Source organism: Lingula anatina, chromosome 8 (assembly GCF_051362555.1).
Source record: "Lingula anatina isolate TDL-2025a chromosome 8, LinAna3.0, whole genome shotgun sequence".
Lineage (NCBI taxonomy): Eukaryota > Metazoa > Brachiopoda > Lingulata > Lingulida > Lingulidae > Lingula > Lingula anatina.
In genome coordinates this window covers 2564770-2586755 of record NC_141774.1, presented here as the reverse complement: position 1 = coordinate 2586755, position 21986 = coordinate 2564770, and the positions used below count along the sequence as shown (strand labels likewise).

General features: G+C 39.0%; 1 protein-coding gene across 2 annotated transcripts in view; it reads left to right on the top strand.

The window, feature by feature from the left end:
- The first annotated feature begins 81 nt into the window (after positions 1 to 81).
- The window catches only part of LOC106153881 (structural maintenance of chromosomes flexible hinge domain-containing protein 1), a 41646-nt gene continuing 19741 nt past the window's right edge, over positions 82 to 21986 (top strand). The window contains exons 1-38 of one of the 2 annotated variants that reach the window (XM_086994604.1): positions 82 to 264; positions 514 to 592; positions 798 to 956; positions 1440 to 1522; positions 1788 to 1927; positions 2882 to 3008; positions 3396 to 3515; positions 3978 to 4141; positions 4569 to 4668; positions 4828 to 5041; positions 5540 to 5660; positions 6338 to 6403; positions 6608 to 6731; positions 7111 to 7305; positions 7491 to 7604; positions 7976 to 8082; positions 8304 to 8386; positions 8757 to 8861; positions 11646 to 11723; positions 12114 to 12233; positions 12585 to 12729; positions 12892 to 12952; positions 13067 to 13105; positions 13747 to 13956; positions 14467 to 14601; positions 14869 to 15031; positions 15552 to 15765; positions 16195 to 16330; positions 16704 to 16784; positions 17531 to 17689; positions 17973 to 18098; positions 18416 to 18495; positions 18855 to 19012; positions 19572 to 19690; positions 20011 to 20157; positions 20354 to 20485; positions 20741 to 20890; positions 21804 to 21930. In XM_086994604.1, coding sequence (XP_086850730.1) covers positions 106 to 264; positions 514 to 592; positions 798 to 956; positions 1440 to 1522; positions 1788 to 1927; positions 2882 to 3008; positions 3396 to 3515; positions 3978 to 4141; positions 4569 to 4668; positions 4828 to 5041; positions 5540 to 5660; positions 6338 to 6403; positions 6608 to 6731; positions 7111 to 7305; positions 7491 to 7604; positions 7976 to 8082; positions 8304 to 8386; positions 8757 to 8861; positions 11646 to 11723; positions 12114 to 12233; positions 12585 to 12729; positions 12892 to 12952; positions 13067 to 13105; positions 13747 to 13956; positions 14467 to 14601; positions 14869 to 15031; positions 15552 to 15765; positions 16195 to 16330; positions 16704 to 16784; positions 17531 to 17689; positions 17973 to 18098; positions 18416 to 18495; positions 18855 to 19012; positions 19572 to 19690; positions 20011 to 20157; positions 20354 to 20485; positions 20741 to 20890; positions 21804 to 21930 — 4840 coding nt within the window. In that variant the 5' untranslated portion in view covers positions 82 to 105. Of the gene's footprint in view, positions 265 to 513; positions 593 to 797; positions 957 to 1439; positions 1523 to 1787; positions 1928 to 2881; positions 3009 to 3395; positions 3516 to 3977; positions 4142 to 4568; positions 4669 to 4827; positions 5042 to 5539; positions 5661 to 6337; positions 6404 to 6607; positions 6732 to 7110; positions 7306 to 7490; positions 7605 to 7975; positions 8083 to 8303; positions 8387 to 8756; positions 8862 to 11645; positions 11724 to 12113; positions 12234 to 12584; positions 12730 to 12891; positions 12992 to 13066; positions 13106 to 13746; positions 13957 to 14466; positions 14602 to 14868; positions 15032 to 15551; positions 15766 to 16194; positions 16331 to 16703; positions 16785 to 17530; positions 17690 to 17972; positions 18099 to 18415; positions 18496 to 18854; positions 19013 to 19571; positions 19691 to 20010; positions 20158 to 20353; positions 20486 to 20740; positions 20891 to 21803; positions 21931 to 21986 lie in introns of both variants that reach the window. The other variant, XM_086994603.1, reaches the window with a different exon arrangement.

Sequence of the window (21986 nt, the reverse complement as noted above, 5' to 3'; positions counted from 1 at the left end):
CATCTCTCCCTGAGCACCTATACCGCAGTTTCGAGTTCCTCGCTCAATGATTGGACAGAAAAGTTCGTCTGACCTTCATACGGGCATTTCCTTAAGAAGTTCAAGATGGCGACCCGCATGCAGGATCGAGCCCATTCTGCAGAGTCGGAGGATGAAGAGGCGTTTGTTTACATCTTTGACCGCAGAAAAGGCGATGCACCCGAACAAAAAATCCCCACAGGGGGTCTTTTCAATTTCGAGAATTTTCACTCCAAGCTTGCTGAGGTATGCATGCAGTTGGTTCTGAATGTTTTGTTTTTATTTTAAACCGCAATCGCATGCAATGCAGAGTTTGTGTTTACAGTAGAAATCTTCCATTGCATTGCATTTGCATTCCTGATTTTCGTATGTAGTGTAAACGATCGAAGATCACCACGTAGCCTAGCATGCATTAACACGAATATTGCACGGGCCTATAGCCATTAACCTCTCTTTCGTCTGTTTCAAGCCCAGTTTGTTTCTTTATTATTGTAGCACTTTGATCTGGACGAAGGCGAGAATTACGTGATTACTACCACCAATAGGGAGCCCATCTTTGATGATGATACGTGGGGTAAGCCATGGGGTTATTAGATGGATTTTATTAAAGATGAAATAAGCAACATAAGCAACGAAAGTATTTATATCAAATAGATTTGTTTATATTCGTACCCCACCTTTGTAGTCAAACTAGACTGGGTTTGCTGTGCTGCAGTAAGTTGCAGTCTTAGTATAGATTCTTCATCACTGTTGACTAGTTCTGATTACTTTGATGTCAGATCTTGTGGACAATGGAGAGACATTGTACCTGCTGCGAGCAGTGGACCAAGATCTTCCAGCCCAGGCCCAGGAGAGAGTGAACTATCTGCCTCATTATGACACTATAGTCAAGGGAGGGATGTATGAGTACTACGCATCTGAAGGACAGAACCCATTACGTAAGTGACAGTACATATAGAGACTACCCATCATAGCCCAGACCTCTGTATAGAGGTGATGGATGTGAGGATGGTTCACTAGGCTTCTGACAGCTTGTTATCTCCTTTTTTGTGAAAGACAAATCATTTTGTTTTGGTGAAAAGGGATAAGGATGCATGCTTCCTGGATCTGCCTAGAGTGCCACAGTTTGTTACACTAGGAACAGTCACTACTACTGCAGTTTAGGTAGTTTGACTTTTGAGAACCTGAAACCAACATTTTCCACATGAAGTGACTGCATACTTATGCATTATTTTGAATGAAGTCATAAGAAAATTTTGATTGAAATATGAAGCTAAATATTTTCACAGGTGTCTTCCTTTTTCTTTCAAGAGTATAATATGTTTTGAAGATATATTTGTTTTGGTCTACTTGTATGTGTATTCCCAAGTACTTGGTATGGTGTGCATTTGTGATATATATATATACATTTCTCTATTTAGCCTATGCATTTGCTGAACTAATAGACAATGCTCTGGCTGCCACAGCTAACAATGTGGGCTCAAGGCAGATAGAAATAAGACTGGTAAGTTGAACAGTATTGGACAACACAGTACACAGCTTGGACTGGCATAGCAATTATCATAGAGTATATTTGCAAGTAAGAAGTATTATCATATAAAAATTGTGGGTTCTTGCAATTTTTCTGAAATGATAATCGTTTTCCTGTACATCTGGATGCTGTGAGACATGATTTCAATACAAGAGGAAATGTGGCTGTGCATTCTTACATGGACATGTAAACAAACCTACACAAAGAACCAGCAAAGTTGAACTGATTTCTCTTCCAGCATTTTGATGATGTGACCCCGTCTAAAAGCGTGGTTCTGGTGGTGGACAATGGGAAGGGGATGTCTTCCAGACAGCTAAATAACTGGGCTATTTATAGGCTTTCCAAATTTATTAGAAAAGACCAAAGAGGAAAACTTGTGTAAGTAGCCAAGGATAATTAATTGAGTATTAACACTTGATTGTATGTGACATTCTTAAAGCAAGTGCAACAGGCTCATTCCACTGCAGATGACACATCAGACATTTTCAGTTACTGTAGAAATCAATTTATCTGCACAATGGTAAAACTTATGATTGAGATTACAATGCCATGTAGTGATCATATGTCTGACAAGATCACAGTACAATGTGGGTATATTTATATAAATGGCATTTTACATAACTCATTTATGCCTTTAGCCTCCATTGCATTCTTAATATCATAAGCAAAGGATGAGTCTTCCTCCCTCGTTGGAAGTCTAGAAGTTCATCCTTCATGATGTGTGAGCCTGCTACAGTATGACTGGGACAGACTGCATTTTACAGCTAACAAAGTTATGTTGCTCACTGACTGATTTGAACAGGTTTGAACTAGCTACTGTACAGTTTCTATATCAGATGATGGTCTGAGAAGATGTGTTAGTCTGTGTTTGAACTAGCTACTGTACAGTTTCTATATCAGATGATGGTCTGAGAAGATGTGTTAGTCTGTGTTTGAACTAGCTACTGTACAGTTTCTATATCAGATGATGGTCTGAGAAGATGTGTTAGTCTGTGTTTGAACTAGCTACTGTACAGTTTCTATATCAGATGATGGTCTGAGAAGATGTGTTAGTCTGTGTTTGAACTAGCTACTGTACAGTTTCTATATCAGATGATGGTCTGAGAAGATGTGTTAGTCTGTGTTTGAACTAGCTACTGTACAGTTTCTATATCAGATGATGGTCTGAGAAGATGTGTTAGTCTGTGTTTGAACTAGCTACTGTACAGTTTCTATATCAGATGATGGTCTGAGAAGATGTGTTAGTCTGTGTTTGAACTAGCTACTGTACAGTTTCTATATCAGATGATGGTCTGAGAAGATGTGTTAGTCTGTGTTTTTTTCTACCTGCAGTCCAGGGGAGGAGATTGAACCCAGCAGTGTTGACACACCACAGGTTCCGAGATCTCTCAACTCTGATATCTCTTACTTTGGTGTGGGAGGAAAACAGGCCATATTCTTTATTGGGTCATCAACACGGGTAAGGTATAGCTACAACACCAGTCTTAAAGCTGTTTGTGAAATATTAGAGAGAGTTATTGAACCACGGTTAAATCATGTTATTCCTCATATTTTGGTACTAAATATTTTCTAGAGGGCCACTGACCAGTTATTTACTTTATGATAAGTTAAGGTTATGGTAAATATGTACCAGTTTCATATTTTTTGCTTATATCTAAATTGTTGCAATATTTAGTGTGTGCAGTGTGCAGTTATTTCACTGTGCAGCAGACCATCTCTCACTTACAGCCTTCAGTAATCAGTTGCCAGTTTGTGATTTATTTATATTTAACTGGAAAAAACCCTTTCAAAATGTAAAGTATTGTTGAAGATGCTGATGTTGTATTTCAACATTTAACCTTGACAGATGATCACAAAGCCAAGAGAGTCCAAAGATGTCCATGAGCTGACTATATCTAAGGAGGAGTTTGAGAGGAAAGAAAAGAACAAAGAGGCCATATACAGTGGCTACATAAGGAATAGAAAGGTAAAATATACAGTAACTACAAAAGTAATAGAAAGGTAACATATACAGTGGCTATATAAGGAATAGAAAGGTAACATATACACAAAACTATATGTACACATGCTATGTAACGAACAGAAACATATCTAGATATGGACATTGTGTATTCCTTTTTTATCTTGTAAAAGAATACCAAAAACATTTAGGATTTTGTATGAAGTGTTGAAAAATATGGAATTCTATGTGTGAGAGAGGATTTTGTTCCTTGTAAGCAGTCTTTTTGTGCAGGTCAAAGTGTGTCTGCCATTCACTTGGTGGAGCAGGAGAAGACAGACCTGCGCCACTGGACTGAGAAGTAAGAGACATAAGACATTAACACGCTGCATATCATTATGTGGGATCATTTAAAATGTGATCAGTTGTTGTTGTTTGTTTAATTGTCCTGTTATTCAGTATATAGTAATGTCACTCTGTCATTGTCAGCCTGGTGATGTGAGCCACATCCCTGCGGAGGAGGAGACAATACGACAGCTGATAGAGGAGGAGCTGGGCAAGACCAGCTTCACCGCCGTGGCCATCCAGGGCATCAACCCACAGCACATACCATATCTCAAAGGGAATCTCACACAGTGGACAAGGCAGCTAGCGTAAGGTTCAGATGACCACAAGTGTGGATCAGAGAGTTTGACAGGCAAAGCAGGATATTAGTAATCTAGGCTTCCTGCACATGTAGCAAGGCAAAGCATATGGATGAACAAATGAGCCAGATCAGAATTAACAGAGTTGTCTTCAAGAAAACAAACAAAGGCTTTCTGTTGAAAATTGCTTACAACAGGTGTATCAAGTATATGATAATGGCACTTACACATTTTGAAAAGCACTTATTCTGAACACATCTTTTCTTTTTCTAAGATTTGTGAATTTCAGTACTGATGAAACACTGACAGACATGTACCTGCCTCACAGTGTATCTGGATCAGATTCAGTTAAGAATCTTCGTTATGTGAAAAATTTTTAATGATGTTTTAACAGATTTGTTGATATAACTGTCAACTGTTCTGTTCTTCCTTTCAGGCACATTTACCACTATTATATTCATGGTCCCAATGGCAATCAGAAACATGGTGACAGTAAAACCAGAGCTCCAAGCCCCTTTATGAATATAGATATTCAGGTATGTCTGAGATAGATCTCTTCTATTGAGCTCAGAAACTGTTCAGTGCTAGCAATCTGCTAAGTCCAATAATGTAGATTATGAAAGATTGCTAATCTCTAACATAAACTCCTAGTATAATGCTGTGATGATGTTGTAACTGTGGTGTGTCACCCACAGGTCAAAGTGTACACCAAAGGCAACAGTGTTCCCAAACAGATTGACTTACGTGACATAGAGGATGACATGCAGACCCTGTTTATCCGCACAGCAGCCAGTACTTTTGAGTTCAAGGCCAGTGTGGAGGGGATGGGCCGCGTGGAGGGTGTGATGAGATACCACCCATTTCTCTATGAGAGGGAAACCTACCCACCAGATGTTAATATGACATTTTGTAAGTTTGTGTTTGTTGGTTTGTTTTTAAACTAAATATGCTGTACTGAAAGTTTAAGAAAAGGTGTGGCGTTATCTAGGATGAAGTGGTGTGATGGCAGGGCTCCATTTCACAACATCTACACTTGGCCAACCTAAAAAAAATGTACCTTGCCAATAAAACCCTATTAAAAACAAATAAGAGACATCAAAGGAAGTGAACACTCTTATCCCATGTGTCAGAAAATTATCCAAACATGCATGAATATGAAAGGAGTGCTTTGAATTTTTGGGATTCTAAAATGAGTCTAGTATAAGGTAGAACCAAAACCTGAGAAATAAGTTGCAACAATGATGTTTTCTTTTTAAATATGTCTTTATGGGACCAGCTATTAAAGCAGTTTGCTGTTCTGTTTTCCGACATTCATTTTATTTTTCATATTGTTTTAACTGTTATTTTGAATATTTTGTCTCTGATGCGAGATGGAAAGGTTCAAATGTGGTGTTTATCTTATTCCAGTTGAGGCAGACATAGAAGATGAGCATGATTACGCCATTGATATTCGTCCTGCCAGAGGAAAGAGGCCCATCTTTGAATGTTACTGGAATGGCAGGCTGATACCTTATACCACAGTGGAAGAGTGAGTAGTGCTAGTGATGTCATGTGTGCTTACTATGGGTATGATGTGTCCATGTACATGACATGTGTGCTTACTATGGGTATGATGTATCCATGTACATGACATGTGTGCTTACTATGGGTATGATGTATCCATGTACATGACATGTGTGCTTACTATGGGTATGATGTATCCATGTACATGACATGGGTGCTTACTATGGGTATGATGTATCCATGTACATGACATGTGTGCTTACTATGGGTATGATGTATCCATGTACATGACATGTGTGCTTACTATGGGTATGATGTATCCATGTACATGACATGTGTGCTTACTATGGGTATGATGTATCCATGTACATGACATGTGTGCTTACTATGGGTATGATGTATCCATGTACATGACATGGGTGCTTACTATGGGTATGATGTATCCATGTACATGACATGGGTGCTTACTATGGGTATGATGTATCCATGTACATGACATGGGTGCTTACTATGGGTATGATGTATCCATGTACTTGACATGGGGAAACTATTTCATCATTTTGCCACTGAAAAATATAATGCTATAATGATACTGTATGATCAGTCCTAAGTTATGAATGTCCAAGTTGATCTGGACTTGGCATCATCTTCAGAGTCATGGTGCTGCCTGTTTGATATTTGAACATCTTTTCTTTACTTCAGATTTGAATGGTGCAGTGCCCCTAAGAAGAGCAAGCAGATCTATGTTCCCACTGAGTGCTACAATAGGTAGGTCACTGTCAGTTCAATCTTTAACAGAGATTTTAAACACTTTTCTAAAACTTACCAGAGATTGGTCCTCAGTACATTATGAATATATATGATTTGGTTTTCATTTTCAGACATTATCTTATTTCTCATGATTTAGTTCTCCTTTTGTTTCTGTTTTTCTAATCACAGCAGTGTTAGATGGTATCTTTTCTCTTGACCTAGGGTGTCTGGGGTCTTGTTTACTAATGATCAGTTTCAAGTCAGTACAAACAAACTGACCTTCCTGGACTTGGAGATGAAGTTGAGGGACAAGAACACTGCCTTCAGTAGGATCAGTGGGACCCAAGTAAGTGACTGGGGCAGTTTCTAACACTACCTTCTTTTAACAGTTATAGCTGTATTTGGTTCTGTTTAACTTTAATATTGTGTATCAACTTCTTAGAGAGATGATGCTAGAGTGGGAGGAGGGGAAGGATGTCAGTGGAATACATTGGAGATAAAGTGGAAGGATGTCAGTGGAATACATTGGAGATAAAGAAGATGAAATTAAAAAGAAACAATTATATTATTTTATTGCTGGTTTTTGCTTTTTTTGAGACTGGTAAAAAGAATCCTCACATGTGATTTGAAAAGGTATAATGGTGTTATGTGTTTGCTTAAAATGTGGTCGTAATTTCAATATCATAAAAACATCCTCATATTGCTGTTAATGTTATTTAACCCAGGAAAAAAGAACCCAGATAGAGAAAGACTTCTTTGCCTGGCTGAAAGAGTGCCATGAGCAGTGTGACAAGCAGGTCCGGTTCAGTGGGTTCAAAGGGGTGGTCACGCGGCTAGACCTGCCCAAGAACAAACAGTACCCCTGGTCAGAGTTCACAGAGATAGAATGGGATGGAAAACTATTTCAAGTTGGGCAGCTGGTAAGTATACAGCTGATGCTTGTTTGTGTCTTTATTGGAATGATATTTCCTGTTAATCATAATTATACATTTATGAAGTAGTGAGTATTGTATTGCTATCACCCTTCCAGTGTTCATTGTGTTCAATATAATAGTTTTCTTCTGCATTGTCACCATCTTTGTTATCTTCCTGACCCTGTTGCCAGGTGAAAGTGGTGAAGACAGTACCCATAGTGTATGGAGCAGTGAACAGGTTTCTTCTACATGGAGAATATGATGGAGAGGTGTATGCCACTGGTGGGGATGTGGAGATTGTTCAGGTACAGAGCTAATATTGCAGCAGTTTACAGCAGTTGTCAAGTATTCAGTGTCAAATTTTCACCAAAATTAAAATGAACTTTATGTAGTATGGTCACCCATTAGCTGTAGGCACCATTTTTTTCAATATTTGATCTCAAAATTATTACAAATATAGTGGTATAGTTAAAGAAAAGCTGTATGGACTTCTGAACAGTATTGTCCATTTCAAAGTTTTTAAGATGAAGTCTTTTTCAGATAAAATGTAAACATTTTAAAAAAGAAAGTTACCCTATGTTTCTCCTTCAGTGCAATGGCTACTCTACTGTGTGGGTCTTGATTTCATGATTGGTTTTCATTGGTGATTTATTTATTTATTTATTTTTTGTTTCAGGAACCCAGAAGTTTATACGATGAAGTGAAGATCTTCCCACTGGTCAAGCTGGACCGCACAGCCTGGTCCGCCCTGATCACCAAGTATATAGAAGATGAAGAGGCCAAGTATGTGTTCTGTCTGAGTGTGATAATTGGACGCAATATCAGCAGACTTAAGGTTAAAGTATTCTGTGTAAAGACAATTACACTAAATACCAAACTTTGTGGGCCCCCCTGCCATGTTATTTATATCTCTGTATGTCCACAGTTGCAAGTATTGTAAAGCGTGTGTAAGCTCTCTCATAAAGTAGCCAGTGCTGTACATGTACTCTCTGTTGATATTGCAGGCTGCCCAGTGAACTGCTGGTGTCATGGCCAGAGGGAGATGAGGTGAAAGATGGAGATAAAAGACCAGCTGGAAAGACACTAGGTAATTAGTACTACTAATGTGGCTGTCCAATTGATAATGTTAGTTATAAGTATCTAGCTGCAAGTTTGATGTTCACCCAGCCTACCAGAAATTTTGGATAAGTTTTCACAGATATTGTAAAAACATTGCTTTCCGTAATATTAATATTGATATATCTGTTGTGTTGAAATGTGGAAGTTAAGATGTAGTAAGGTATGACAGCTGCTGTGTAGAGATGTAGAAATAAATGTTTTTCTGTTATAATAACAGCAGAGAAGTCAACATTGACATGATAAGCATGATTTCATCACTTAGTGGTGTTCAAAGAAAGCTCAGCCTCTTATAAACCTTCAGTCAGTTGTGTCAGTGCAGCCAGTGTTTTTCTTCCTAGGGGACATCAAGGTGGAGATCGCCAACAAGAGAGGAGAGCTGATCAGTAAACTTCCAGGATCATCTGCAAAACGGCTGCTCATGGAACTGAAGATTGTATGGCATGGTATGAAATCTAAGCTAGGCAGCAGTGAGATTGTATGGCATGGTATGAAATCTAAGCTAGGCAGCCATGAGATTGTATGGCATGGTATGAAATCTAAGCTAGGCAGCAGTGTGATTGTATGGCATGGTATGAAATCTAAGCTAGGCAGCCATGAGATTGTATGGCATGGTATGAAATCTAAGCTAGGCAGCCATGAGATTGTATGGCATGGTATGAAATCTAAGCTAGGCAGCCATGAGATTGTATGGCATGGTATGAAATCTAAGCTAGGCAGTCATGAGATTGTATGGCATGGTGTGAAATCTAAGCTAGGCAGTCATGAGATTGTATGGCATGGTATGAAATCTAAGCTAGGCAGTCATGAGATTGTATGGCATGGTATGAAATCTAAGCTAGGCAGCCATGAGATTGTATGGCATGGTATGAAATCTAAGCTAGGCAGCCATGAGATTGTATGGCATGGTATGAAATCTAAGCTAGGCAGCCATGAGATTGTATGGCATGGTATGAAATCTAAGCTAGGCAGTCATGAGATTGTATGGCATGGTATGAAATCTAAGCTAGGCAGTCATGAGATTGTATGGCATGGTATGAAATCTAAGCTAGGCAGCAGTGAGATTGTATGGCATGGTATGTAATCTAAGCTAGGCAGTCATGAGATTGTATGGCATGGTATGAAATCTAAGCTAGGCAGCAGTGAGATTGTATGGCATGGTATGTAATCTAAGCTAGGCAGTCATGAGATGGTATGGCATGGTATGTAATCTAAGCTAGGCAGCAGTGAGATTGTATGGCATGGTATGAAATCTAAGCTAGGCAGCAGTGAGATGGTATGGCATGGTATGTAATCTAAGCTAGGCAGCCATGAGATTGTATGGCATGGTATGTAATCTAAGCTAGGCAGCAGTGAGATTGTATGGCATGGTATGTAATCTAAGCTAGGCAGTCATGAGATTGTATGGCATGGTATGTAATCTAAGCTAGGCAGCCATGAGATTGTATGGCATGGTATGTAATCTAAGCTAGGCAGCAGTGAGATGGTATGGCATGGTATGTAATCTAAGCTAGGCAGCCATGAGATTGTATGGCATGGTATGTAATCTAAGCTAGGCAGCAGTGAGATTGTATGGCATGGTATGTAATCTAAGCTAGGCAGTCATGAGATTGTATGGCATGGTATGAAATCTAAGCTAGGCAGTCATGAGATTGTATGGCATGGTATGAAATCTAAGCTAGGCAGCCATGAGATTGTATGGCATGGTATGAAATCTAAGCTAGGCAGCCATGAGATTGTATGGCATGGTATGAAATCTAAGCTAGGCAGCCATGAGATTGTATGGCATGGTATGAAATCTAAGCTAGGCAGCCATGAGATTGTATGGCATGGTATGAAATCTAAGCTAGGCAGCAGTGAGATGGTATGGCATGGTATGTAATCTAAGCTAGGCAGCAGTGAGATTGTATGGCATGGTATGAAATCTAAGCTAGGCAGCAGTGAGATGGTATGGCATGGTATGTAATCTAAGCTAGGCAGCCATGAGATTGTATGGCATGGTATGTAATCTAAGCTAGGCAGCAGTGAGATTGTATGGCATGGTATGTAATCTAAGCTAGGCAGTCATGAGATTGTATGGCATGGTATGTAATCTAAGCTAGGCAGCCATGAGATTGTATGGCATGGTATGTAATCTAAGCTAGGCAGCAGTGAGATGGTATGGCATGGTATGTAATCTAAGCTAGGCAGCCATGAGATTGTATGGCATGGTATGTAATCTAAGCTAGGCAGCAGTGAGATTGTATGGCATGGTATGTAATCTAAGCTAGGCAGTCATGAGATTGTATGGCATGGTATGAAATCTAAGCTAGGCAGTCATGAGATTGTATGGCATGGTATGAAATCTAAGCTAGGCAGCCATGAGATTGTATGGCATGGTATGAAATCTAAGCTAGGCAGTCATGAGATTGTATGGCATGGTATGAAATCTAAGCTAGGCAGCAGTGAGATGGTATGGCATGGTATGTAATCTAAGCTAGGCAGCAGTGAGATTGTATGGCATGGTATGAAATCTAAGCTAGGCAGTCATGAGATTGTATGGCATGGTATGAAATCTAAGCTAGGCAGCCATGAGATTGTATGGCATGGTATGAAATCTAAGCTAGGCAGTCATGAGGTGGTCAAATTGCCAGTTGTAACACACACTCATGCATACATGTGTCCAGTATACCGTGGTGTTTTTTTAATACAAATTTTAAAGAACATTTTAAAGTAATATCAAAATAATCCCTTAATGTACTATTTTCTCATTTTCATTAAAGGAATAACAACTGTTCATTTTTGGCCAAAAATGGATTTTCCTTGGGTAAAGGACAATTTTCCCATACTTATCAATGGTTAGTGAATCCATTGCCACATTCAAAGTTAGTCCCCTTTTTTTTTCTAAAAAGTTTGGTTTTCTGTAATATTCTCTTAAGAGATTATTACAGAGTGCAGCAATCTATGGAGGTCACGTGATGTGATGGCAAGCACTAATTCCAGAATAATTGTGCTAACCACTGTTATTTAGTGGTAAAATGGAATTTATTATATTTCTGTGAGCTGTTTACAGTGTATTTATTGTGAAATATGGATAACTTACAAACAGTTGTTATCCCTTTAACTGATATGTTTTTCACTTTCCTGGTTTGAAACTCATTGGTTGATAAGATGGCAGACAGTCTCTGTAATATTACTGATAGTAGAATACAATAATTGTATGTTAAAGGCATTGATTGTGTCATTGTTAGCTCCCACTGGAGATGAGCTCATCGTGTCCCACATCAGCCAGTATGGGAAAAGCTGGGGATACTGGTTCAAAAAAATGGGTAAGAACCTGTGATATATGATTGTGATTATTTTTTATCTTAAAAATAATGCTGGTGTTATTTGAAAATATGTCATGGACATATGTTAAATGAAAAAGAATACTGTGTATTTTCCTTATTATAAAGTAAGAAATATAATATTTTATGCACATTTCAGAAAAGGTTCAGTTTTGTGGTAGTGCTGTAAATTGTACTACTTCATATTTTTTGATCTGCAGATTTTATTTTATTTAGTGGTAGTCTCAGAAAAAAAATAAAGAAATTAGTATGCCAGAGAAAGTAAGTTACTAAAATAATACATAGGCACCATAACAGTTCATGCAGTCATATAGTTTATCTTTTATTTGATATATAAGTAAATAATGAATTGTACTGTGATCTGTTTTTCAGAAAACATCCGTAACCTTGGTGCCCACACACTTGTCTTACAGACAGTGCTCAATGAGAGTGGAAACAAAATGTTTGCAGGCAGAGAGTTACCATCACACACCATCAAGTTTACTGTGACAGGCAAGATCTTTGTTGAACTGGTCAACTGTCGAGAGCCAATCTTCAGGCTTTAAACCCTCCTGGTCATACAATTATGATGATATTTTAAGCTGAATTTGAATTGGGTTTGATTAAAGGTGTCACTGTAGAAAACAGAGGCTTGATTGCAATCCCTTACTCTCAGTCATCACTGCTGAGTGGAAGTTAGGACTAAAAAAACTCTTATAGCTCTAGAGAAGACTGGAAGTGTTTTCAGTGAACAGAGAGAATAGTATTGTGGTTCAAGTCAGTACTTCCCTGGCTGTTATGTCTTCAGGGACTATTGATATGGTTGACAGCAGGTTGTGATGGTGGTGGTATTGCTACTTTCAGAGGCCCCACCAGCCAAGTTCTCTGTGGGCTTCCTAGATGGTCCATTCAGGATTGGGGTGCCATTCCAGATCCCTCTGGAGTTCCAGGATGAGTTCAACAACCCCACCAAGCCCGGCAAGGAGCTGGTGCCCACACTGGAGGCCAGGTGAGGGAACAGCAACAGACAGCACTCTCCTAGAGAAACAAAAGAACAATTAGCTGGAATAACACTCTTGATCCTTTTGTAGCTTTCAAATGAACCTTTAGTCCGACACCTAGCAGATATAAAAAGATGATGTAATGTTAGTTGTGAATTGTTCCATTTCAGTGGGTTAGATCTTAGTTTTGAAGGCAGCCATGTCCGAGGCAATGCACTGGTCATCAAAGGGGTTGTAGCCAAGGGTGCTGTGGCCAGTAGCCAGGGAAAGGTAAGCCAGGGGGATAGGTTGTAGCCAAGGGTGCTATGGCCAGTAGCCAGGGAAAGGTAAGCCAGGGGGGGATAGGTGGTAGCCAAGGGTGCTGTGGCCAGTAGCCAGGGAAAGGTAAGCCAGGGGGGATAGGTTGTAGCCAAGGGTGCTGTGGCCAGTAGCCAGGGAAAGGTAAGCCAGGGGGGGATAGGTTGTAGCCAAGGGTGCTGTGGCCAGTAGCCAGGGAAAGGTAAGCCAGGGGGGGATAGGTTGTAGCCAAGGGTGCTATGGCCAGTAGCCAGAGAAAGGTAAGCCAGGGGGGGATAGGTATTGTTTTCCTCCTTTATTGGACAACTTTTCACATCTCTGCATCCTTGGATGTTTTTCCTACTTTTGAATGTACTATATTTGATTGATAAAGTTTTTTGCCAGTAAGCCTCATTGCATTCATACTAAGTAAATAAAACCATTTCAAGGCAAGTGAAATGATAACTAATAGACAGGAGGAAATACCATTTTAGATTAATTTTTCATGAACTTGAAATATGTGAACTGATAATGCACGAGCTGAGGCAGTAATATTGGATTAGCCCCCTCTAGACAGTGTCTTTCCTAACTTGCTGACAGTGTACCTGCAGTTGTCAGTCTGTCCTAACTTGCTGACAGTGTACCTGCAGTTGTCAGCCTGTCCTAACTTGCTGACAGTGTACCTGCAGTTGTCAGTCTGTCCTAACTTGCCAGTTGTCATTACCTACCTGTTCAATTTTCCTTTGCAGAGTTTTAGTCTAAAAGTGACAATCCCTGGGCTAGAAGAGGACTCTCACACCATGAAGATCCGTCTCCTGCCAGGTTCCCCGGCATCCCTAGGTGTCAGCCCCAGTGAGGACATCACTGTGGAGAATGGACAGCCTGTGGCCTTTGATGTCCAGGTGTTAGACTGTTCAGGGAATGTCACAATGCAGCCTAAACTCACTGCCATATGTAAGGTAGGTGAAATACTGTGTGTGTGTGTGTGTGTGTGTGTGTGTGTGTGTGTGTGTGTGTGTGTGTGTGTGTGTGTGTGTGTGTGTGTGTGTGTGTGTGTGTGTGTGTGAGAGAGAGAGAGAGAGAGAGAGAGAGAGAGAGAAATACAAGATAAAGAGTAAGGAGAAAGGAATGTTTGATTGAGAAACAGCAACAAAACAGCTGAGTAGTTGATAGTCAGACAGATTGATATGTTATCTGTTACATAGTGTTTTCCTTCAGCAGTTAGGGCCCCACCAATAATGTTATCTTTTCCTTCTGCAGTTTGTGGGCCCTACCAATAATGTTATCTGTTTTTTCAGCAGTTTGTGGGCCCTACCAATAATGTTATCTGTATCTTCTGCAGTTTGTGGGTCCTACCAATAATGTTATCTGTATCTTCTGCAGTTTGTGGGCCCTACCAATAATGTTATCTGTATCTTCTGCAGTTTGTGGGTCCTACCAATAATGTTATCATTCTGTTCTTTCTACAGTTTGTGGGCCCTACCAACACCCCATCCTACAGCGTGGTCTGCTCCAGCACTGGGCAGGGCACTCTCACTGGGGGACCCATCCACATCAAAGACATCAAAGGACAGATGGTGATTACAGCAAAAATAGAATTACAGGTAACACCAATTGATGGCAGATGTTTCTACATTACCATACTAGAGAGGGCCACATGGGGAATACTGTAAAGAGATACTATACCCAAAGCTTTTTGTATATGCTTTATATCAGCTTCATGATTTCTACAACAAACTGCATTCCAGTTAAATGCATTTTCTAAAACGAAACATTTTAAATTGTTTTCTCGTGACATAAATACTGCCCCACTGGCTTTTCAGGCCAAATGTGATCATCTATAACTGCACAGATGAATTTGTATTTTGTAGCATATGAAAGAAATCAAGGCAGTGGAGAGAAAGATCTCAGTACTTCCAAGTTCCAAGGCAGCAAAGATGGTGCTTACATACGTGGATGCAGATGAGAAAACTGTAGAAATTAAGAATGGTTCAGAAGTTATAGGGGTTGCTGGGGAATATATAAAAGATTTAGGTAAATTAAGAATGGTTCAGAAGTTAAAGGGGTTGCTGGGGAATATATATATATATAAAAGATTGGGGTAAATGAAGAATGATTCAGATGTTATTAGGTTGAGATTTAGGTAAAATTAAGACATCTGAAGTTAGGAGAATTCATGATGGCAATACTTGTATGTTTTAGAATGTAAGCTTGTATTTTCAAGCATCAAGATTTTTGTTTGGCATAGAGAAACATAAATGTAATATTTTCAGGAAGGCGTAAGAAGATCTGAATGTAGTGTAATACATTTTCTTTTCTGAACATCTAAAATTCCTTAAAACTTGGGAGCCATCATAAAATTCCTTTGCGACCATAATAAAATGTCTTATAAAAGGTGAGGTTGACATAGGCTGGGAAGTCACACAGACATACACCTGATGAAGGATAGCTTCCAGGTAAACCAGAGCACAGGATAGTTCTGTAAATATTGTTCTATGCAGGGGAGGGTTTACTGCCTGTTTTAGTAGGATGATATATATCTGTTCTGTTCCAGCCTTCACTCTGATGGATGAGGCAGGCAAGCAGTTGAAGGTGGATGGCATCCTTGCTGGCAAAATCAAAGTTAACTGGACACCTAAACTGTCCAAAGATATTGTCCAGAGTGGTCATTTTCCAGATATCAAAATCCCCAACTCAGTCCATGACAGCAAATACTGCCACATCAACATCACTGGGGATTCTGATCTGGAGTTTTCTTTTACTGTCAAGTAAGCAGTCTGGTGCCTTTGTGTTGCTTTCCTATTGTTTGTTTTATAAACATATGGAAGGAAGTATGATGTCAATGTGAGATCATTATCAGTGACACTTGTGATGTAATTAGAAAAGAATTTACATTGCAATAGCATTAAGGAATATGAAGGTGAAATGTTCATATAATACCAAGTAATTGAATTATTTTCTTCTTTTTCATGGTTTAATGATAGGGACTGTTTGTGTCCCCCCTGTGTCTTGGTGTTCTATTTAGCTGAAGGGCCAGGATGTCCCTTATCTTATGATCTTGATGTATCTTGTGATCTTTATAAATGATTGGATGGTCAATATTTCAACATGTACATTTATTCAGAAAGTTTCAATTAAAATGTATATATTATACTGTGTAATATGAAAATATTTGTAAGAGTTTTGGATATTTCTAGGGGAATAACAGGTGAGCCAGCCCAGATCAAATGTAAATGCAGTGATGGCCATATTGGAAAAGTTCGCCTGGGAGAAGTCATGGAATCTCACATTCTAGTCCGTCTGCAGGATAAATATGGAAATGATATTCAGAAGGTTTGTTTGATGATGATTATGTATAAACCTGTAGAGATGATAGACACTCTGGAGGTTGAGACTGAACACTATTAATAAAGGTTTTTATGAAGGGACATTCAATTAAAGAAAATGGTACAAAGAAAAGATCTGGAATTAAAGGTAAAAGAGCAATTCTGTTTTTCAAATTAGTTCATTTGAGATGATGTAATGTTCTAGATTCTTGAAACTTGGGGGTCATTTGAGCTGTCAAAATGCTGGTTATTTCTATGTCAGCACAATATAAAGTCATTTTTAATGAATGTACAATCTCTATGTGATAATCATACAGACCACAAAGAATTCCACTAATTGAGTTCTTCCGATGATTTTGTTCTTAAATTTTTCTCTATAGCTTTATCACGGCATCTTAAGGGATCTGTCTGTGACAGCAGAGGGCTTGCTGGTAGAAGAGACTGTAAGAGCTCTTGGCCAGGTAAGGGGGGACTGGGACAGGTAAGGGGGGACTGGGACAGGTAAGGGGGACTGGGACAGGTAAGGGGGACTGGGACAGGTAAGGGGGGCTGGGACAGGTAAGGGGGACTGGGACAGGTAAGGGGGACTGGGACAGGTAAGGGGGACTGGCACTTTATCTCATTCTTCTCTCACTGTCCATGGAGTGTATACTGTTATCTTCTTGAAGTTGAATTAATTTTTATATGATTTGTATTTAAGTTACATCTAGGGGGCCCCACTGGCATTTTTGATTTTTTCTAAAACTTTAATATTTTTCATTTAAAAAAAACTGTACTTCACATCTGGTCTTAAAATACAAATTATTCCATGTCTAATTTTAAAAAGATAGAACAGATCATAAATGTATTTTGTTCAGATGTTTTTGCCAATGACACTCCATAGCGCAATTTAGTATGTGATCAGTTGCAAAGCCCACTCTTTTAGGTCATATCCATGATGTTACTTCTACTTTTAATGTCAACCCTGTAGAGTCAGTGTATATGCAGACTCCTACCTGTCATATTTTAATATGTCAACCCTTATTATTTAGCTTTATGTTAATTTTGTGTGCAATTTTATTTCCTTTTTTTAATGTCTTTCAACCTTGAGGTGGTAATATATTAAAAAATGAATACATGTGTATACTAGTTCTAGAATTGCTGATTACGAGCTATAACTTTGAAATTTGAAGAATGTGTCTCATGAGCAATTTTTTTTCTGTTTCAGAATTGCAGTTTTGACATTGAGGGTATAAAATTCAGAGATGTTGGTCTTGGACCAAAGGAAGTATGTGTGAGGTGGAAGGAGCTGGTGGATTATGTCAGGGTGGAAGTGACCGCAGGAAAACCAACACAGATGACACTACGTGACTGGAAGACTGATCAGGTAGACTAATAAATGACATAGCAGTAAGCATATCAATACATAACTAGTTCCGTAGCAAGACATGATTAAAATGCTCCTGTCAAAATGACATATTAAATGTTTCTACAGTATAAAGGTCATTGATATGAAGATTAAAATGTTCAAGACACATGTAAGAAGTCTGTCACCTTAAGTGTTGTTTTCTTTCTAACATAGCACATGAAGGGTGATGCATAGTGAGTCAACTGCTATACAAAGATTGTTTATCTTGTATATACAGACAATGTGGTAAATTCATTTCCAGACTGTCAGTGTGTTCAATGACTGTAAACTCCCCAAGCCACTAGTGCTGCAGCTGTGTGACGAGGCCGGCAACCCCTCCTCTGAGGCAGATGTCAGGGTGCAGCTTTACAAAGACCCCGGCATAAAGGTGAGTGCTGGCTGCTGGGTGAGAGGTCTCATGCTGTTGATTGATAACTATTATAACCATGTGGAAAGAAATCCTTTTTAACTTCCAAGGTTAAACACCACTGCCCTGTAACAGTAGCTGATCATTAAAAGCTACTTTGTTCTTTTTTGAAAAAACAATGAACATTTGTTTTATTTTTTTTTTAAGAAATTGTAATTTTAACAATGTAAAAATATATTAATAGATGTTGATCCCATTTAAGACTATCCCAAGGTTTATAGGTTAAGAAGTTCTATTTATATGCAGACACTGTAGTTGTTGGTAGTTTTGTCTTCCAGCTGACCCCAGTGCCACAGCCTATAAAGACAGATAGTCATGGTGTGGCCAGCTTTGGTGTCATGACAGTGACTGGGAAACAGTAAGTACACACCTAGACATAGGCTGAGTAAACACTGCACTGGGCTCTGTCTTATTAACTGCATTTCTGTTTAATATATTCTTTATCATCTTTGTTAATCCATGTAAAAGAAATAGAACATAATTTGTTTATACTTGGGCAAAAATGTTCATTAGCTTGTTAGTTGGATCATACATGATAATTATTAACACAATCTGGATGTAGACCTTCATCAGACTGATACGAGTAGACGTTGTTACTCACTGACCATTAGCTGGTTTATACTGGACTCTTTTGCCACAAATTGGTTGGAAAGAAAGCAGCTAAAGGTTTCCCACCATGAAACATGTTGCATTGTGGCCTTCCATTGATACTTTCAGAGGAGTCTATGAGATCCAACCCAAGGCATTCCAGGGCAGGCTGACCATAGCAGGACCCAAGATCAAAATCTCAATATCTGCAGACTCCAGTAAGCCAGTGGCTATAGCAGTGGACTATGATAAGAGTGCAATGTACACTGCAGGAGGAACATTGCCTGGTGAGTTAAGTGAATAATTTAGGAGTGATTTCAAACATGTCACTGATTACACTTTTTCATTTATCCAAGATTGATCATTTTACCTGCTCACAAAGTCATTGTTTCTATCCTGTGAAAAGTGGAGCTGGACCTTGCTTAGTCCTGGAAACTGCACTTTTATTCAGGATATATAACAGCATGTTCAATATTCACTGCTCTATCAACAAATATGGACACAAATCTTAATGTATATATATTTTCCAAGCTGATAGGTATTATTGTGATAATCTAGACCATTTTATACACTTTGAAAATTATATTTTATTGTCAATTCAATTAATAATTCAGGATCTTAAATACAGTTTTTTTTCTTGATTTTTTTTTTTTTTTATTGTAAAAATGCCTTTTAATCTTGACAAGAAAAAATATATAGTAGTGTATGAAGAAATATCAAATCTTTGAAAAACTTGTCATATGAATTAATTATTTGTAACACCCAAACAGTTAGCTTAATTTTTTGTTGAATTTTTGTATTGCTCATATTGTAAACAAAGTGATACGAGTTGTGATGTTGCTCCAGAGTTCAAAGTGTGTATCCAGGCGGAGGACGGCAGTCTGCTGGCAGGGGCCAAACCTGCCAACATTGCCCTCAAAATGTGGAAGTCAGAAGGCAAGATGGAGGACAGACCCCCTGTGAAGGTTAGACTGGCTCCTGTTTGATGGATGGACTTCTGCATTCCTTCAAGAAATTAATTACTCACTGATCTATCCCATCATCAAGTGATTGATTGATTGATTATTATTATTATTATTATTTGTCTAAAATCCAAACTAAGTTTAATATTCTTTACAATATGAAATACAAGTGAAAAAAGGGAAAAGATGGATTCACTCATGCCATTATTTGTTCTTACAGTCATTTAAGCTGTCATGTTTTCAGGCAAGTTGTGTAATTGAATATCTTCATGTATTTACTTACCTTTAAGTTGTAGAATGTTATCAGCATTCATCATTTGTAGGCTCAGTCTTCTGTCCCAGATGCCAGAAAGAAGTCAGACGCACCAGGGACATTTTTGTTCTCTAAGAGGAAAGTCCCAGAATTGATAGGAACGTACCATATCATGTTTGTGTACAAGGACAGCAGCTGGGAATTGCTCAGTAATTTGGTAAGTCACTGAGGACAGAGAAGTGCTAGCAGACTTCTTTGCCAGTTGCCCCAATGATTCTAACCCATTTATATTTGATTTTGATGATACAAGTTCATTATAGTCTTGCAATCAAATAGATTTTAGAAAAAAAAACTTTAAACAGAAAGTTACTTTGTTTCCCCCATTCTGGTAATCTTCCTGTTAATATTTCCAGATAGTGATCTGTGTGAAGGCAGGTCCCCCCAGTAAACTGGTTCCACTGGAGGACACAGGTACATACACAGTGTCTAACACACAGAAGCTGACCAGCAGGTGCCTCATCCGCTCTCTACACATGGAGCTCAGGGTAGGCTGGGGCTGCCTTTCACAGTACAGTGATTGCTCACTAATTTAAAATTAAAATTGTTTACTTAATTTTTATCTAGAAACAATGATTTATTCTTTTGGAAGTGATTGAAATTATTATTTGAAACAGTTGAAAAGTGTTTTCATTTCAAGTCAGTAGGTTTTTATAGATAACCACAAATAATTAACATTTCAAAAAGAATTTATAATAGTTTTGAGTATCAAATTATATTTCCAACATCTATTTTATTTTCAGGACAACTACAATAACCCATCTGGCCTAGAAGTTGAAGGGAAAGTGTACATTGAAGTGACTTGTAACTCCAAAGTCAGTGAGATTCCAAAGTTAGCAGGGAAAGCTAGTCGAGTGGAAGTGTCCATGGTGGGGGGAAAAGCTACAATACAGGTAGGGGTTTACAGGAGTGGAAGTGTCCATGGTGGGGGGAAAAGCTACAATACAGGTAGGGGTTTACAGGAATGGAAGTGTCCATGGTGGGGGGAAAAGCTACAATACAGGTAGGGGTTTACAGGAGTGGAAGTGTCCATGGTGGGGGGAAAAGCTACAATACAGGTAGGGGTTTACAGGAGTGGAAGTGTCCATGGTGGGGGGAAAAGCTACAATACAGGTAGGGGTTTACAGGAGTGGAAGTGTCCATGGTGGGGGGAAAAGCTACAATACAGGTAGGGGTTTACAGGAGTGGAAGTGTCCATGGTGGGGGGAAAAGCTACAATACAGGTAGGGGTTTACAGGAGTGGAAGTGTCCATGGTGGGGGGAAAAGCTACAATACAGGTAGGGGTTTACAGGAGTGGAAGTGTCCATGGTGGGGGGAAAAGCTACAATACAGGTAGGGGTTTACAGGAGTGGAAGTGTCCATGGTGGGGGGAAAAGCTACAATACAGGTAGGGGTTTACAGGAGTGGAAGTGTCCATGGTGGGGGGAAAAGCTACAATACAGGTAGGGGTTTACAGGAGTGGAAGTGTCCATGGTGGGGGGAAAAGCTACAATACAGGTAGGGGTTTACAGGAGTGGAAGTGTCCATGGTGGGGGGAAAAGCTACAATACAGGTAGGGGTTTACAGGAATGGAAGTGTCCATGGTGGGGGGAAAAGCTACATTAATGGTTTCTTACGACTTGAACATGCATTAATTTATTTTCCGCCAAGTCACTGTATTCATGGAAACAATGCCAATACATCTAGCATGTATTTTCCTTAAGAAATGCCATACTCATAAAAATAAGAACTGTTATCATTTATTTTATGATTTATTATCTATTATTATTAGTACTTTGTTATTGTAATCATTTTATCTTTCCCAGAATCTATACATTCATGAGAACACAGCAGGTCAAGATGGTCAGGAGTACCTGCTGAGGTGTACTGTCTCCAGTCCCACACTACAGCACTCTCTGCCTGCCTACAACATTCCTTTCCTCTTCTATAACGGTGAGTACATAACATAGTCCAATACATTATATCCTTATGACATTCATAAACTACAT